Raw genomic sequence first — 18,733 nt, 5'->3', positions numbered from 1 at the left:
GAATTCATTCATCAAACGCAGATCAAGCATCTGCCGTGTCCCAGGCACAGTGCTAGTTGCAGTCTTTCCCCTTAGAGCCACAGTTCTGTGTCACTCCTTAGAAGCCCTGTCCATGAACCCTGTAGCCTTCCAACAGGTGACGTGAAGACACTCATACACTGAAGGATTTGTGAAGCCATCATTACATATTTTCATTTGCCTTTGTTTTCTACAATACTAGATACAAAATTCTTACTGTGAGTAAATATTTAGAGATTTCGTTCTCTACTGATTATGGCATATAAACACGAAGTCATATTAGGAATGAATTATGGAATGCTTATGCATGTTGTTAGCTGATTCAACAGGATTTTTAAAATTATTGACTACACAAATACCTCATTACAACCAATAAATAGGAAATAGCAGCATTCCTTAGAAGCATTTAGGTATACACCATAACTAAAATCAATGTTATTTTATGTAATTAACTGAGCCACCAGTCCATCACCACTTTGTTTTCTGCAACATCATAAATGTACAAAGAAGAAAGAGTGCAGAACCGGTAGTCTGTAGTTATACTTTTGGTCCTGCTGTAACATAACCTCAGTGAGTTCCAGTCCTTTTATTTCTGAATGGGATGAAATTATTTTTTCCAGCCCACAGTATAGGGTTTTGGGGCTGATCACATATTAACTGATAAGGAAATATAAAATGTGTTCTCTCTCTTGCTCTCTCCTCTCTCTCCCCTGTCTCCTTTCCTCTCCTTTCTTTATACTCATACATACACTATTTATTTTTATTATCGTCACTGGATAAAATTTATCGACTGAGAAAATATGAAACCAAATTCATAGATTATTTTCCAATATATTGCTAATATATTTGTATGAAAACACTATCTATGGTACAGTGACCTTGGAATTCTTTAGACCAGATTTGAATCCCAGTTGTGTGTATCAGAAGGAACAGAATTCACTGCAGACCTAAATAAGGGACTATTTACCAAGAGGCTGGAAGGATCAAAAGAAGAGATAAGAGATACTATAGTATTCAGGAAGAGGGGCCACAGGCAAAAAGAATGCAGCTAATGGGGAAGAAATACCACAACTTCTCTCTCCTTTTTATCTCCTACTGGTGCCTGTAGTTGACGAAACCTAACTGGAAATCAGCAAAAAAGGGAGCCCAGGACATGAAATCTGCCTGGGTTAGCTTCTCAGGGCACAGAGGAGGACTGAGAACAGATCCAGACAGGGCAGTTGGAAAATAACCATAGGCGTGTTACTTAATCTCATTTAAAAATAGAGCTAATGATGAGCACTGGGTGTTGTATGGACACCAATTTGAAAATAAATTATATTTAATATATAAAAAAAGAAAAAATAGAGCTAATGCCTGCCTCTCAGTTATTGTGAATATTCAGTATCAAAGATATTTAATAAATGGTCATTCTTTTCACTCTTCTATTTCTTAAGGCATCTTTGAATGGTACTCAGCTGTCTATACATTCTTATCTAAGCTTAGTTCTGCCTTCAGATCCTACCTTCCTACATCAATGAGGTTTCTCCAATATTCTCAGTACTTGGTGATGTCTGTCTGCCTTTGTCACTGTTTTTTGTCTGTTTTTTTACTGAACAGTCATTTATTAGCTACTTTTCTCTATAAATGCCTGTGTTGGTTCTGCTGCCTATTTGCTCTTGGATCCATTCCTGGCTCGTGTCCCTCTTGGCTACACATCACAGGGAACCACATTTCCCAGAGTCTGTTGCCTTCTGGCTGCTGGGTAGGTTTAGCTAATGGAAGACATTAGTGCAAGGCTGGAGAGCAGGAGGAGGAGAGAAGAAGAGGTGTTTCTCATTCTCTCTCTCTGCTTTCTGTATTGTTTCTGGCTGCAGCTGAGTCTCTCCTGTGACTCTAACTCCTCCTTAGATAGCCCCAGCAACCTCTGGGCTGCCTCCTCCATGGCTGGCTTGCAGACACTGGGAATATCATCTCCTATTGTTGTCCCTCTAGCCCAACAAGTGGTACTGGTTGCTAAACTCTGGTTGCCTCACTGATTCCTGTTTTGCTTCCTATCAGCTAGGTAACCAGTTTCCTATATTAAATTCACCCTGTTTGAAACACCTAGAGTGGTTTCAGGTTTCCTGGCTGGATCATGTCAAATATGATATCCCTATTTTTCCCCAAACAGACCAACTGTAAAACCCTCAAAAGCATGATGTACCTACCTAATTATCTCAGCTACACATCAGCAGTGCTTAGACTAATAGAAGCCTCATGTTTAGCCAGGATTTGACCAGGAGAAACTCGGGAGGCTTTTAGTAAGTGTTCAGTTGATGGAGCTGAGTAGGTTACATAAGCCTGGTGTGCTCTGTGAGTGTTAGGATTCTCTCTCTTACCAGTACTTCTCGCTCTTTTTAAATTCTATTTTATTATTATTATTATTATTATTATTATTATTATTACCTACTAGTCTTTAGCTGTAATACTGGTGATCAGGTCTCAGATTACTGACATAACTTCTTCTGACGAAAAGTTGAGCAAATGCTATTTTAGAATAGGTATTTAAATCAACTTGACTCCAACTAGTTTGTGGGGAGAGATCATGATCTTAGTCCAAAGTCTGTCAGCCTACCCAGCTGAAGCACTGGGTCTCTGTCTTGTTCACTGGCATAACATTCAGTCATTTGCCCAAGTAGGAATCACTCGGGTTGTGTACTGTTTGAAGATCCTCTTTGGGAACTTAGATACCTAGTACTTTTAAAAAATGGTCTTGCAAGTACAATGACGAAGTACATTTTTTTAAGAAGTACATTTTTTTTTTTGCATTTTAGAGATGACCTTGACAGGAAACTTCAGGCTATTGCTGTTTCAAAACTACTGAAAAGCAGCTCTAATCAAGTGATATTTCTGGGATATATCACTTCAGCACCTGGTTCCAGGGATTATACACAGCTCATTGAACACGGCAATGTGAAGGTAACATAATCTTAATAGGATTTCTGATTTCCTAACTAAAATGTTTCTTCTTCACGTTAAAAAAAACCCCAGTGCAACAATTTAATATGTATTCTGATTATATACTGCTGCGTAGAAAACCAAGAAACATAGGGGCTTTAAACAGCAGCAGTCCTCGGTTGCTCACAGATCTGCAGTTTGGACAGGGCTGGGAGGGCATAGTCTATCTGTGCTTCATACAGAGATGTGGCTCAACTGAGGACTGGAGGATCCACTTTGCAGATGACTCACAGGGGGCAAGTTGCTGTTGGCTCTTGACCAGGAGCCCAGTTCAGGCTTTGGGTGCGGGGTCCTGGTTTCTCTCCATGGGCTAACTTGGGCTTCCTCCCTGCAGATGGCTGGGTTCTCAGAGTGTGTTTCAAAGAGAACCAGGAAGAAGTTGTATTGCCTTGTATGGCCTAGCCTTGAGTTACATAGTGTGACCTCTGCCATCATCAGAAGCCTGCTCACATTCAAGGAGGAGAAACAGAAATCCCATCATCTCCATGGGAGGAGAATCAAAGTCACATTATAAGCATACCATATGGAAAGTGGGTTATCGTAGCCATGTTTAGGAACTATAATCTGACACATTATGCAAGTTAATTATGATGTTGAGTGTAAAAGATAGAATGAAATATATAGAGAGGCTGGCTGATCAGCCATATAGGGCCTCACTAACTGAATTTAGTCCTTACCTGTTTGGGTCCAAAACCTGAATTTGTCAGTGTACCCAGATATAATCATGCTCTGGGGAACTGACACACAAATCAAATCCTTGAGACATACATACACTAGAATGCTAATAAATGCAGTGACTTATAATGAGAAATATAATTGTTATATTCCATTAAGTCCTGTGTAGATTTCTTGGTCCTTTACCTTTTGTTTTCAACTTCATCTTCTTGAGATATTTGCAGAAAAAAAAGCTTACCTATTTTACCAAGTGCTTGGAAAGACATGAGAAAGAGCATAGTATGAATAGGGTTTCTACTGTGGCTTAAATAGCAGAGAACTGTATTTCTTTTTTTTAATTTTTATTTGTCTAAACATGTTTAAAAATTTTTTTTGATGTTTATTTTTGAGAGAGAGAGAGAGAGAGAGAGAGAGATAAAAACGTGCACAAGCAGGGGAGGGGCAGAGAGAGAGGGAGACCCAGAATCCGAAGCAGGCTCCAGGCTCCCTGCTGTCAGCATAGAGACTGATGTGGGGCTCAAACTCACGAACTGTGAGATCATGACCTGAGCCGAAGTCAGATGCTTAACCAACTGAGCCACTCAGGCACCCCTTATTTATTTATTTTTTTAATATTTAAATTTATTTTTGAGAGAGAGAGAGACAAAGCCTGAGCAAGGGAGGGACAGAGAGAGAGAGAGACGCAGAATCTGAAGCAGGCTCCAGGCTCTGAGCTGTCAGCAGAGAGCCTGATGCGAGGCTTGTACTCAACAACCGTGAGATCATGACCTGAGCTAAGGTCGGATGCTTAACTGACTGAGCCACCCAGGTGCCCCTTAAATTTTTTAAAAATATTTTTTACTACTGTATTTCTTTATGTAAAATTCTGGGCAGGTGATCCAGTCCTGGTGCACTCCATGGTTTCAGGAATGTGTTCCTTCTATCCTGTGGCATCACTTTACAAGGTTTCTATTTCCAAATTTGCCTCATGGTCCACGATGGCAGCATCCATGTTCTAGCTAGCAAGATAGAGGAAGGGATTAAGAAGGGGCTAAGAGTGCAAATTCCAGGAAACTGACTTCCAACACCGTACTTACATTTCATTGACTGGATGTATAAGAAGTCAGGAGGTACACTCTTAAATCTTGCTGATACACCCAGCAGCTAAAAATACTACAAGCTGGGGAAAAAGACAGTCAGATATCGGGGAGATGAGTGAATCTCTGTGACAATGGATAAAGCAGGAAGTGGAGTCAAGATAGACCCATGATTTTGGCTTTGGTCAGAGGGTTTATGATGGTGACATTATTAAAGAGAATACTGAAGGAAGAAGAGCTTTGCAAAGATGATAATAAATTTAGCTCTAGGCTAACTCAAGGCATCTGTGGGATATTCATGGAGATGTCCAACAGGCAGCTGGATATATGGATTTGGAATTGAGGAGAACAGTCAGGACTAGAAAATAGATTAAGGAACTGCCACCATCTAGGTAATCGTGGAAGCCTTGGAAGTGGATGATACGGCTACTAAGTTAGAGAAGTGTAAAAGGAAGGCCAAAGAGAACCTCTGATAAAGTTGCATTTAATGTGACTATCAGGGTGCCTGGGTGGCTCAGTCGGTTAGGTGTCTGACTTCAGCTCAGGTCATGATCTTGCAGTCCCTGAGTTCGAGCCCCTTGTTGGGCTCTGTGCTGATAGCTCAGAACCTGGAGCCTGCTTCCGATTCTGTGTCTCCCTCTCTCTCTGCCCTTCCCCTGCTTGCATTCTGTCTGTCTCTCTCTCTCTTTCTCTAAAATAAATAAACACTGATGTAGCTATCATGGGGATGATGGTGAGAGAAGAGAAGGGAGATTATCAAAGATGTATTTATTTTGGGGAGTGCGCAAGTGGGGGAAGGGCAGAGAGAGGGGGACAGGATCCGAAGAGGGCTCTGCACTGACAAGCCCACAGCAGCAAGCCCGATGTGGGGCTTGAACTCACAAACTGCAAGATCATGACCCCAGCTCAACCGACTGAGCCACCCAGGTGCCCCAGGGAGATTATTTCAGAAGAGAGATTAAAGAGAGGTCAGAAGAAAAAAAGGAAATCCTGATACGTGTGGAGTCAGAGGCCGTATCGGTTACTTAGCGCTGTGTAACAAACCACTTCAAACCTTCGTGGCTTAAAACAACAGTAGTTTAAGACTCCTTTGATTCTGTGGGTTTTCTGTTCTTGCCTGGGTTCACTCGTGTAGTCAGCTGGTGGCTGTGTCCTGGGTTCGAAGATGGTCCCATTCACATGCCTGGGGCTTTGGTGCTGGTCAATGGCTGGGCCTCTCTCTCCATGTGGTCTCACTAGCCCAACAGGTGCCTCATTTACCAGCTGTGTGACCTGGGGGCAAGCTATTTAAAATTTCCAGGCCTCCGTGGCCACATCTGTAAAGTGGTGAGAGTAATATCTGTTGTATCACAGGGTGGATATGAGGATGAAATATAAGATAATGTCTGCAGGGCCCTCAACCTTGTATGTAGGGGGCACTCAGGAAGTGGGAGCTCTGTATATGTATATGTACTATGTGCATCTGGCTGTACGCATAAAATCAGATAAGATAAACGTGTGAGTACATAGTCTATAAAGTATAAAAGAATGTTAGATGACCATATTGGGCAAGTCTAAGAAACAATTGCGTCCTAATAAGAGAAGGAATTCGTATAGTGTGTGTGTGTGTGTGTGTGTGTGTGTGTGTGTGTAAGGGATATGGATGGTGTTAAGGAAGAGGCATTTTATTTGATTTTTATTTAATCCTCTGTTGGTTACCACTATCATGGTCAAAAGCTGTGTCAAGACTGGCAGTGAATTCTCATATAGCTTTTTCTATTAGGAAGTTTATTAATGCGGAGAGGAGTTTTAATCATAAATGCTTGGATGAACAGATTTTTCTCTTTAAGAAATGAGAATTTGAATTCTGCAGTCTTAAAATTTGACAGCATCTTTTTAAAAATCTAATAAAAAACATGACAGTTAAACATATTCATAGTTTATGGTTCCCAGTATATACAGCTGAATGACTAAATTTTTATTTCTTTCCAAGGCAAACCAAACAGTACTCTTTCAATTTTACTTGCTTTTTTCATCATTAACATTTTAAAGTTTAACTTTTAAACTGTAGTATAATTTTTTCCATGTATGCAAAGGCATGTAAATGGGTTGAGTGTGGCATATAAATAATAGTAAAGATTAACAAGCATCTATGTGTTCACCATTAAGCTTATGAAAAAAAATGAAGAAATAGGTAATAAATGTGTTTTCTTTTAGTGATTTAAAAACATATTTTAAGTTAAATTTTAATAGTAAAATTGAGAAATGATCAAAGGTGACGTATATTTTTTATTGATAGGATTTTTAAAAAGAAGGAGATGGAAATTTGTTCAGTATAAAAGCTCCATATTTAGTTTCCCACCACATTACGGAAAAAGAATATGTTTATGTTCTGCTTCTCTGATGAAAAATAACACCGGTCTTAAGCTTTCAACATCTAGAAGACTCATGGTTACTCCCCAAATGTGTTTATTTCCAATGATTCAATTTAACAAACACAGATTGAGCTCCTGCCGAATGCCAGGCTTCGTGCTAAGTACCAGGGCGGCAACGTGATGAAGGGTCCCTCCGCTCAGGAAGGGGAGGGTGGAGACCTAGAAACAAATAACTGTCCAGAATGGTGTAGCTGTTGTGTATAAAGTACTGCAGGGCATGAACGATGAGGATGCGGTAAATTCTGCTTGGGATGAAGGACGTGGAAAGCCATAGGAAGCCAGTGTCTGTATTGCTGATTTACCTGCCTGACCCTCTCTGTAGACCACCTTCACCTTTGTGCCCCCAGCACCCAGTAGAGGGCCTAGATGGGCACCCAGTAGGTGCTCCAGGAATGTCTCTAGGGTGAATAAATAATTTGGACCTTGACAGATCATTAGGAGTGAGGCAGAGAAAACAGCATGCACAAAAGCATATTTATTACTGTCCTTCACACATTTCCTTGGCAATTCAGAATAGAGCACTGTTTTTTATGCTTTAAACATTCTCTTCTCTGTTCTTTATGTAGGATATTGACAGCACAGATCGAGACAGATGGTGTGAATATATTATGTATCGAGGGCTGATCAGGTGAGCATAGGTTTTTGACTGTTGTTGTTTTATTATCTCTTACGACTGCGATCTTTTGGGTCTATCCTGGAAGGAAAAAACTTTACAGACGTCATTTTGTGACTTTTTATGCACATTGATTTGGCTAGTTACACGGTTTAACCATTTTTTCAAGGCATGGTCTAATGATATAAGAAAGAATAAATGACAGAGTAAATTAAGCTTGATTGTATAAAAAGGATACTGTGTAAGTTATTAAGCATGAGAAACACATATTAACACATGTTAGGAATGCTCCCAGTTTTGACTGTATGCATGGTGGGAACATCATGGACCATGGAATAAGTTGAATTCCAGCTTTGCCAAGTTCTAATCATGTAATTTGGGATAGGTTGACTCACTTGTTGGAATCACTACTATATTGTGGTGAGATCTCTAGGTAAGTTATATTTTTAAAAAAATCACCCCATATCAAAAAGTGAATACTATCCACATATGCATATATTAGGGTATGTATATTCCAAAATAATATACTTGTAGGATCTTAAAATTCAAATATGTAACTTTGTAAATCCGTTTTGAAAGTAGTATTTCCTTTAAAGAAGCTGAAGCAGTTTTAATACCAAAAAAGGGACTAGTCATTTATTCTTGGATTCACTCATTTATTCAACAAGTATTTATTAAATGCCTGTTACGTGCCAGGCATTGTTCTAAGCAGTGAGGCTGTCATGGGAACCAAACAGAACCCTTGACTACCATACAGCTTACATTCCAGTGGAAGGAGACAGAAGGTAAGCACCTAAGAAAGAGAAGGGCAGGTGGTGGTAAATGTGACGAAAAGATGAGTGAGGCCAGGTAAGAAGGATGGGGATGGAGCGTGCAGGCTGAGGGGTGGCTGTGGTGTGATCTTTAGGGTGGGCAGCAGCCTGGAAGACATGAGGAAGGTCACCTGCGTTTATCCTGTGACGAGCACTGCCAGCAAAGGGAAGAGCAGGTACAAAAGTTTGAGTGGCGCATAACTGGTGTTGGTTGCCAACAGTGAGGAGGCCAGCGTGGCTAGAATAGAGAGAGATGGGAGGTGACATGAGAGAGGTAAGTGGGGACAGATCCTGTGGACAGCGGATCGATTCACAGGTCCCTCCACTTACAGGGTTCTTCAGTGGAGGGAACATGCTGGAGACAGTCCCCGAAGCTCACAGCTCTCTCCTGCTAGTACACAATCTGTTTGGAGATATTTGGCCCGAGGCCCCTAACTACCCTCCTTGGGAAAGTGCTGGGAACTCTGGTGTGGGCTTCTATGAATGGGCCTCCCTGGGCCTTTGACCCTCCTCCGCACAGAGCACTTCATCACCCAGAGGTGTCCTGGCATTGGCTACCTGGTGAAGTTAGGGGCGATGTTGAACTGATCACCCCTAAGTAACATTCTAAGATCTGTGGTCCACATTTATGAAAGAAAACAGTTGCCTTGTAGGGGTGATACAGAATCACAGGGTCAGCTTCTCTCCCGTTGGAGACATGGCTTGTTCAGTTATGAGTCATAGTCTGGTGAAAGCAAACCATTATGTCCAACTGTTCTTCACCTTATTTGTCATTCAACAAGTATTGGTGGAACATAATGTATGCAGAACACCAGGGGTATAAGTAGTAAATAAGACAGAGAAAGATCTGTACCCTGGCAGGAGAAAGAAACACAATAATTTCATGATGTTGTATTTTAGGAAGTGATAAGTGTGGTGGGGAAACATTGAGCAGGGTAAAGAGCATCCAGAGTATGGAGGTGGGGTGCCATTATAAGTAGGGGTTGGGTAGGTCTTACTGAGAAGGTGACATTGGAGCTAAGATTTAAAGCAGTGGACCATGTGGCTATCTGAGAGAAGACCCCTCCAGGGACTAGCTAGTGTAAAAGCCCAAAGACAGAGTGCCAGATGTATCTAAAGAAAAGTGAGGCTAGTGGGGCTGGAGTGTGTGTAGCTAAATGGAGGTGGGAGAAGACGTAAGGGGAGTATATGGGCAGGGAGGAAGGCAGCAGGTCACAAGTTCTGTGGACTCTAAGAACTTTGGCCCTGACTTAATATAATGGTGACCTTTATTAGGTCCTGAGCAATTCTACAGGTTCATATGCTTACTGGGGTGAGACAAGGAGATGCTTGAGATGTCAGGATCATTCTGGTTACACTAATAACTCAGAAACTCCAAGAGGCCCAGAACATGCCCACATGGCTGCAGGACAGACAGGTTGACTATTATTTTGGGGTTTCCAAAGGGTTAAGGTGGGGGAGGGAGATGCTAAAGTATTAGTTTTGTAACACGTATATCAGATTGAAAACATTGTTTCTGTTTACATTCATATCAAAGTGGTTGTTTTCATGGGAATTTCTAGAAAACAGTTTATGATATAGACCGAAATAGGTATAAATTGAAGTTGTAATATTGTTAGTTGCCAAGGAAAAGTGCTGTTTATAATACCAGTGCCCATAATAGCTAATCATTTGGCTATGTATACTTGTGGCCCAAGACCTTTATCACCTTTCCTTGGAAGAGTTAGGGAGCAGATTTTTATATATAAATATTTACACATATATGCTAAATATAGCTGGGTGGCTTAAACAACAGAAATGTATTTTCTCACTGTTCTGGAGACAGAGAGAGTGGGCACACGTGCTGTGTGGTGTCTCTTCTTAAAAGAATGAGAGTCCAATTGGATCAGGGTCCCACCCCCTGTGACCTCATTTAACTTAACTACTTCCTTTGAAACCCCATCTCCATATAGGGCTATATTGGGGATTACAGTTTGACATGTGAATTCAGGGGATGATACAAACATTTAGTCTGTAACAGATGGAAATGTAACAGAACTAAAACCAAAAAAGTCCTAAAATGTATATGAAACCACAAAAGACCCTAAATAGCCAAAGCAGTTTTGAAAAAGAAACACAAAGCTGGAGGCGTCACAGTTCCAGACTTCAAGTTATATTACAAAGCTGTAGTGATCAAAACAGTATGGTCCTGGCACAAAAACAGACACATAGATCGATGGAACACAACAGGAAATCCAGAAACGAACCCGCAACTCTATATGGTCAATTGATCTTCAACAAAACAGGAAAGAATATCCATTGGGAAACAGACAGTCTCTTCAACAAATGGTGTTGAGAAACCTGGACAGTGACATGCACAAGAATGAAACTGGGCCACTTTCTTATACCATACACAAAAATAAATTCAAAATGGATGAAAGACCTAAATATGAAACCTGAAACAATAAAAATCCTAGAAGAGAGCACAGGCAGGAATTTATCTGACTTTGGCCATAGCAACATTTTTCTAGATTTGTGTCCTGAGGCAAGGGAAATAAAAGCAAAATAAAAAGCTTCTGCACAGCAAAGGAAACAATCAAAACTAAAAGCAACCTGCTGAATGGGAGAAGATATAGAACATACTTGCAAACGACTTATCTGATAAAGGGTTAGTATCCAAAACATTATATAAAGAACTTATAAAACTCAATACCCCAAAGACAAATAATCCAACTAAAAATGGGCAGAAGAAATGAACAGACATTTCTCCAAAGAAGACATCCAGATGGCCAACAGACACATGAAAAGACACTCAGTATCACTCATGAACAGGGAAATGCAAATCAAAACTACAATGATCACCTCACACCTATCAGAATGGCTAAAAGAAAAAACACAAGAAATAACAAGTGTTGGCAAGAAGATAGACAAAAAGGAACCCTTTTGCACTGTTGTTGGGAATGCAGACTGGTTTCCAGCCACTCTGAAAACAGTATGGAGACTCCTCAAAAAGTTAAAAGTGTAAGTACCCTACGATCCAGTAATCATATTTACCTAAAAAATACAAAACACTAATTCAAAGGGATACATGCATCCCTATATTTACGGCAGCATTATTTATAATAGCCAAATTATGAAAGCAGCCCAAGTGTCCATTGATAGATGAATGGATAAAGAAGGGGTGTATATGCACAACGGAATAATATTCATCCATAAAAAGAATGAAATTTGCCATTTGCAATGATGTGGATGGAGCTAGAGGGCCGAGAAAGACAAATACCATATGATTTCACTCCTATGTGGAATTTAAGAAACAAATAAAAAACAAGCAAAGAAAAAAGAGAGAAAGGCAGTCCCAGAAACAGACTCTTAATTATCGAGAACAAACTGATGGTCACCAGAGGGGAAGTGGCTGGGGGAGGGGGGATGGGCTAGACAGGTGATGGCGATTAAGGAGGGCACTTGTCATGATGAGCCTTGGCTGATGTATGTAAGTGTTGAACCCCTAGATCGTACACCTGAAACTAATATTACACTGTATGTTAACCATCCTGGATTTTAAAATTTAAAAATACCCAAATTAATGAAGTTAGGGATTACTGTTTTTCAGTTTCTGTCCATAAGACCAATTCTGTAAACGTTATCTCAATCATCTGCACTCAGTCAAGCACTTAATAAAAACTTATGGACAATGAGAAATCCCTTGTTTTAGTAGATGATTTGGTTGTCAGGTTCCTTATCTTCAAGGACTTTTAGAAGGACCTTGAAGGCAGTGTCCATGAAAGGAGTTAGAACGTTGATCTTAGATATTTGAGCAATAAAAAACCCTAGATTCACTGGACAGAGTGACCTAGAATTACAGGGTACCGCACGGATTTGGGACCTGAGCTTAGTAAACACGTCAGCCTGTCAGACAGCTTCCACCCCATTCCGATGCTGCCGTGGCTCTCCTTTTACCCTTCGTGGTGCGCAGACTTGCTGCCTCTACTTGTCTCAGCTCTGGGTTCCTGTCTCTATTTTGTACGTAGGTACGGGTTTTGTTTTAAATGTTTCTCCTATTACTAGTCTGGCTCAAGCCCCCACCAGCATTCACCGAAATTATTGCAGTGGCCTCCTACCTGGTCTCCCTTCTTCCACCCTTTCCCTGGAGTCTATCCTCTACACAGTAGCCACTGCATTTCTGCACAGAATGCCTTGGATTGCCATCTCACTGTCGGAAAAATATCTGAAGTCTTTCCAGTGGTCTGTAAGGAAAGTTGTATCGTCTACTATCCCCAGCACCCGTGCAAACTCACCCCCAAGGTGTTTGCCCTTATGCACTCCACTCTGGTCATTGTGGAACTGGCCCTCAAAAAAGCCAGGCACATTCTCCTTCGGGTTGTTTGCATTTGCTCCGCCTTTTCCCTAGAGCGCCCATCCTCCAGTATCTGTACGGGGTTGCTCCTTTACTTCATTCAAACTTTTGCTCAAATGGCACTCGATCAGAGCAATATGCTGTGAGCATTTACTCTAAGATAGCAGCCTCTGCCACTGAGAATTCCCTGTCCTCTTTACTCTGCTTAGTCCCCTAGGGGACTTCGGCCTTTTCACCACCTGATAGAGTGTACACATACATATTTAATCTGTCCTCCTCAGCTAGAACGAAAGCTCTATGAAGGCAAGGGCCTTGTTTTGTTCACTGTTTATCCCCAATACCTGGAACAATGCCTGTATGTAGTAGGGACTCGATACATATTTGTTCATCGAATAAGTGAATAACTGAAGCTGATAGGTATTTTTTAGAGAGACCAGATATAAATAAAATAAAATAAAATAAAATAAAATAAAATAAAATAAAATAAAATAAAATAAAATAAAATAAAATAAAAATGAATTCTTGGTTGCTTATGGTTTCCATCTGGGCTTCTCTGTAACTATTTGGATAATACCTATAAAATGCTTTGATTTCCTGAAGAACTGACAGCTCTAAGCAAAAACAGGATGTGCAGTTTTTTTCAGACATACAAAATCTTCTCTATTAGACTTGTAAATGTGGATGAAAATATGCATGTGATATTTGAATTTTAAAGGTAAGAAAGAATTTAGGCATATGCTGCTGTCATTGTGGAGAACTCCTTTTCTCGATGCAAAATGTAATCGTGTGATAGGCAATTTGTAGAGACAGAATATTCATTAGTGTATGTTTAGTTAATTAAGCCTGGGTGCATGTTCCTTATTCATTTATATAGTAAAAGCAATGTTTTGATAAATATTTGGAGTAATAAATCAAGCTAATTGTAGTGATGTACAGAGTAGAGTTATAAATGGGAAACTGGCTTAATAATGCAGGTGTTATCTATTAGATCTCATCAGATTTCTATTTGGTGATAAAACCTTTGCAAACCATTTCTATTTCTGCCACAGATTGGGCTATGCAAGAATCTCCCGTGCTGAACTGAGTGACTCTGAAATTCAGATGGCCAAATTTAGGATCCCTGATGACCCCATTAATTATAGAGACAACCAGAAAGTAGTCACAGACCAGAGGGCAGTTCCTAAGGAAATTCATTTCAATCCTAGGTGAGTGAATTCTTTCATGTTGTTGACTACAGTTGAGGCACCACATCCCCTTTACAGACCTAAATACTATCTCACAATGAGCTCCAAATTATGTATGGTTCTAGAGGTTCATTCAGGTAAGGGATCTCATGGTAAAAAAGATACTATCCCACTTGAGTTGAAGTTATGGTCCCTGATTTCTGGGATAGAGAAACATGTTATGGTCTCAGGCTCAGGTGAAAAAGATCACATTGGCATCCTCTTCATCACCATCACCATCAACACCATCACAACAGCGAATCTGTGAGTGTTCTGTGTCCCAGGCCCTGTTCTAGGTGCTTTGGGTAGTACCTCAACTAATCGTCCTTGGGTTGGTACTCTTGTTGTCCTCATTTTATAGGTAAGTTCAGGCTGAGGAACATGAAGTAACTTCATTAGGGTACATAGCTAGTGAGTGACAGAGCTAACAACTGGGGAGGAAGCCTGTTAGCATCGTTAGGTTGCTGAGATTCTCAGCTCTGGCTGCATGTGCCACTCACGTGGAGAGCCCCACCCAGACCGACTCAGCAGGACCTCTTGGTGGTGTCGGCTTTGAGTTTTACAAAATCGTTCCCCGTTATTCAGACGTACAATTAAGACTGAGCCTGCGGAGAGTGGATAATTCGTTTTCACCACAGAGATTCTAGCATGCGAAATATATTGGATTCTGTTTAGTTCTGAATAGAGGTTATCTGAGAAATCTATTTGCAGCAAACTATGTGCTTTGGAGTATGTGCTCTTTTTTCTTCCTATGACTAGATAATGAGAAGAAATGTTTGCATAAAACCAAAGCCAGAACGTATCTATATATGTTATTATTATTTGATATATATACTACTTTTACCAGCTAGTCATTATGGAAACTTCTCAGACTTCATTTTTTTTGCCTGGGGGGGGGGGTGTGGTGTTGGTGATGGAATTTATCCATTTTCTTTTTCTTCCTTGTCTCTCCTTACAACAAGAAAAAACTGTACCAAAGTATAGGGAACACATGTAAGAAGAGCTACAGTCAAGTCTTTTTTATTTTTTATTTATTTATTTATTTTTTAAGAGAGAGAGTGAGGGGCAAGGATAGAGGGAGAGAGAGAGAGAATCCCAAGCAGGCTCCACACCCAGTGCAAAGCCCAACGTGGGGCTCGATCTCATGACCATGAGATCATGACCCGAGCGGAAATCAAAAGTTGTATTCTCAACTGACTGAGCCACCTGGGTGCTCCATACAACCAAGTCTTGATTGCTTGCATTACTGTTTGATCTCATCCCTAGTGTGTGGAATGTGCTCATGAACAGCATGGGCTCTGGGGTCAAGCTACCCGGTTCCAATCCTCACTTTTGTCAGAAACAGCTGGGTAACTGCAGGCAAGTTGGCTAATCCCTCTAAGCCTCAAGTTTCTCACCTGCAAAACGGGAAAAATCGTAGCACCTACCTCCCAAGGTTATTTGAGGTCTGACCGACACCTAGAGCTCTTAGAATAGTGCATGGTGATACATGTGGGTTTTTTCCTGTTCATACATTTGCGCTGACCGTGTGCTCTTGGCACATTTCGATAAAATTGTTTAGAAAAAAAAATAGTGCATGGTGAGTGCTTATTAGGCAGTAGATACAATAGCAACAGTAATATTTATAGTAGTCGCGGTAGAAGTGAAATAGAAAGTTTTCTTCCTTTTGTCAACTGAGGTGGCTTCTTATATGGAAGCTAGAAAATCTAGGAAGGAAAAAGGTCTCCCTGTTTCCTTATTCTCATATATCAGGAGTGTGGAGAAGTCCAAATAAAATATTTTTAGCTAATCACAACTGCAGACTGATCCAAACCACCTGTGAAGGGAGCTAGATCTGTTTTCGCACTCAGTTTAATTATGAAAATAACAGAAGCATAAGTAGAAAGCGTGTCTTAATTTAAAAATTCCATATATATATATATATATATATATATATATATATATATGAAGATGTATTAAATAAAGTCAACGAATACTGAGTTCACCAAAAATCCCATTCTTTAAGTCAACAAGTACTCATTGCCAGGCCTGAGGCCAGGCCTGGTGCTAGATACTGAGGACAAAATGGTGAATAAGACCAAATTTTTGTCCTATGGAGCTTATGTTCTACTGGGGAGATGAGCAATTCAGAGGTTATCACTGGTAATAGTTTTGGTACATCTCTGCTTTTTATGTGCATATATGTCTATATATCACACAATTATCCCAACTTTATAAATGTATGAATCATATATGTATATGTGCATATGTCTGTATAGACATTTTATGTATTAACCTGATTTTTTTCATCCAAACACTATATGATGAGCTTCCTTCCATAACAATATATTCTTCTGAAAATATTTGTAAATGCTTCCATAATATTCCATTATATGGATGTACCAAATATAGCTAACCAAATGAGTTGTTTTTGCTCATTTATTCTTTTCATTATTATAAGAAGTCTTCTGGGGACTCCTAATTATAACTTTGGGTGCATCCTTGATTACTTCCTTAGGACTCAGTTCTAGTCATCGCAGATCAGAGGTGCTATTTTAATGTTCCTTATTATTGTTTTGAGATGACAAATTAAACAGACCTCCTATCTCCTGTATTATGAAGGTTATTTGGATGCTGTGATTGCTGATGAAGAAAAGGAAGTCAGTGGCTTCATTTGCTCATGTCTTAGGTTCCTTTCTAGTGCCTTTTATATTTCATCATACCAACAAGAGCTATAGAATTAATTATTCATCAGTAAAGTAAGCTGTTCTTCTGTAGCATCTGTAGAAGACTAAGAAGTTGAAATTGCAAGTAGATTGCACATGCATTAATGTAACACGAATAACATTTCAGGTTTCATGATCCCCTCATCCATAAAATGGATATTTTGCAAATTGAACACTAGAGAGAAAATCCAGGCTTATTTTCCGCCAATGTTATCAGCTAATAATTCTTAAACGGTTGTGCTTTTGGAATGATTCATATACATGGAAAGAGGACTTCAAAGGTTAAAATTTTAGTCTGCCTTTCCCATATGCATGAATCCTTTTTTATGTCTTCATTTACTGATTTGTAAATTGATCACATCTCTCTTGGTTTTATGATAGGTAAGTAAAACCAAAGTAGATTATGGTTGAAATTTTATATAAGAATGTACCTTCATGAATGGTTTTTACATGTCAATTACATGTCTTTTTGTTTGTTTGTTTTGTTTGTTTTTGTTTTTTAGATTTGGATCCTATAAAGAAGGACACCATTATGAGAACGATCACCATTTTCATATGAGTACTCCCAAATACTTTTTATGACCTATTTAAAACAGGGTGCATTGACTGAGCAAGTCTGTGGAAAACAAAAGTGTATAAGAAGAGAGATGCATGAAAATGGGAAACTACACACAAAGAACCTCAGTTTTGAAAAAATATGGTATTTATGCAGTGGGAAATTCTATCAATTTATTTAAATATCTTACTAAATAAAAGCATTTCTCCAAATTGCTTTTCTTAAATTTCTGATAAAATATAGAATGTGGGGTAATATAAGAAAGTTTTACTACTAGAGACAAAAGAATAAAAAATGCCTTACCTTTTTAATGCTTAAAATAGAAAAATTGATTTACTGATGAGCTAGAAGGACTACTTACAAACATTAAATCCAGACTTATTTTCCTCCTGGGACAAAGCAAGGAAAAAAATGTTTAACGATTAAGTCTACTTGTTAGAAGAATAATGTGTCCATATAACTGTTGTTGACTCATCAGGAGAAGCATGCCCATCACCGTTCTTCCTGGAGCTATGATAGAATCATCTGTCTTTTCTCTCATGGCTGTACATGACACACTGTGGTGTTATCTCCAGTCAGGCCCCGGCTGTCAGCACACAGGTCCCACAGAATGCATTTTCTTCCCTAGAACCAAGCAGGTAGGTGATGGAGAGAATTCAGCCCAACAGCACCATCTCTGTGGGGAATAGTAATTTAAATGTTCATGGGGGCACATTTCATCTTAGGACTGGAAAGGGCCCTAAATCTTGTTTTATCTTTTGGGATAGAGATCAAAAAATATGAGAGAGAAATTCAGAGGTTTTATGTCACAATCTAAGGGGCTTCCTTACATCTATTTAGTAAACATGTACTGAGCACACTGCCATATTCAAAATATTATGTCCCTCGGGTTTTAAAATATATCTACATGATACTTTCAGGGATCACGTCAATAGTTCATTACTAGAGCAGTTTTTCTGAATGTGTAGAATACCCAAGAATTTTTTTTTTTAAGGATGCATTTGAACTTAAATGACCATCAACTTAATTTAGACTGCTATATACTTAGGATGCTATATATGAACCTCATGGTAACACAAACCCAAAACCAATGACATAGACACAAAAAATAAAGAGAAAGAAAACCAAACATAACACTACAGAAACTCATCAATCACAAAGAAGGAGAGCAAAAGAGGAGGAAAGGAATAGAGAAGAACTACAAAAACAATCAGAAAACAATAAGATGGCAATAAGTTCACACCTGTCTGCTAGAACTTCACATACAAGTGGCCTAAATGCTCCATGCTCTGATCAAAAGACATAGGGTGGCAAAATATATTTTAAAAA

General features: G+C 39.5%; 1 protein-coding gene across 2 annotated transcripts in view; it reads left to right on the top strand.

Moving 5' to 3' along the window:
- The window catches only part of CWH43 (cell wall biogenesis 43 C-terminal homolog), a 57,667-nt gene extending 40,051 nt beyond the window's left edge, over positions 1 to 17,616 (top strand). For both annotated transcript variants that reach the window (XM_025921981.2, XM_086705093.1), the window contains exons 13-16: positions 2,814 to 2,958; positions 7,729 to 7,790; positions 13,970 to 14,125; positions 17,352 to 17,616. In XM_025921981.2, the coding sequence (XP_025777766.1) occupies positions 2,814 to 2,958; positions 7,729 to 7,790; positions 13,970 to 14,125; positions 17,352 to 17,430 (442 nt within the window). In that variant the 3' untranslated portion in view covers positions 17,431 to 17,616. The remainder of the gene's footprint in view (positions 1 to 2,813; positions 2,959 to 7,728; positions 7,791 to 13,969; positions 14,126 to 17,351) is intronic.
- Positions 17,617 to 18,733: the final 1,117 nt, after the last annotated feature.

This window comes from Puma concolor, chromosome B1 (assembly GCF_028749965.1).
Source record: "Puma concolor isolate L17-30 chromosome B1, mPumCon1.1.hap2, whole genome shotgun sequence".
Classification (NCBI taxonomy): Eukaryota; Metazoa; Chordata; class Mammalia; order Carnivora; family Felidae; genus Puma; species Puma concolor.
Note: the sequence above shows the minus strand (reverse complement) of the source record. Positions and strands in the feature narration are given on the sequence as shown.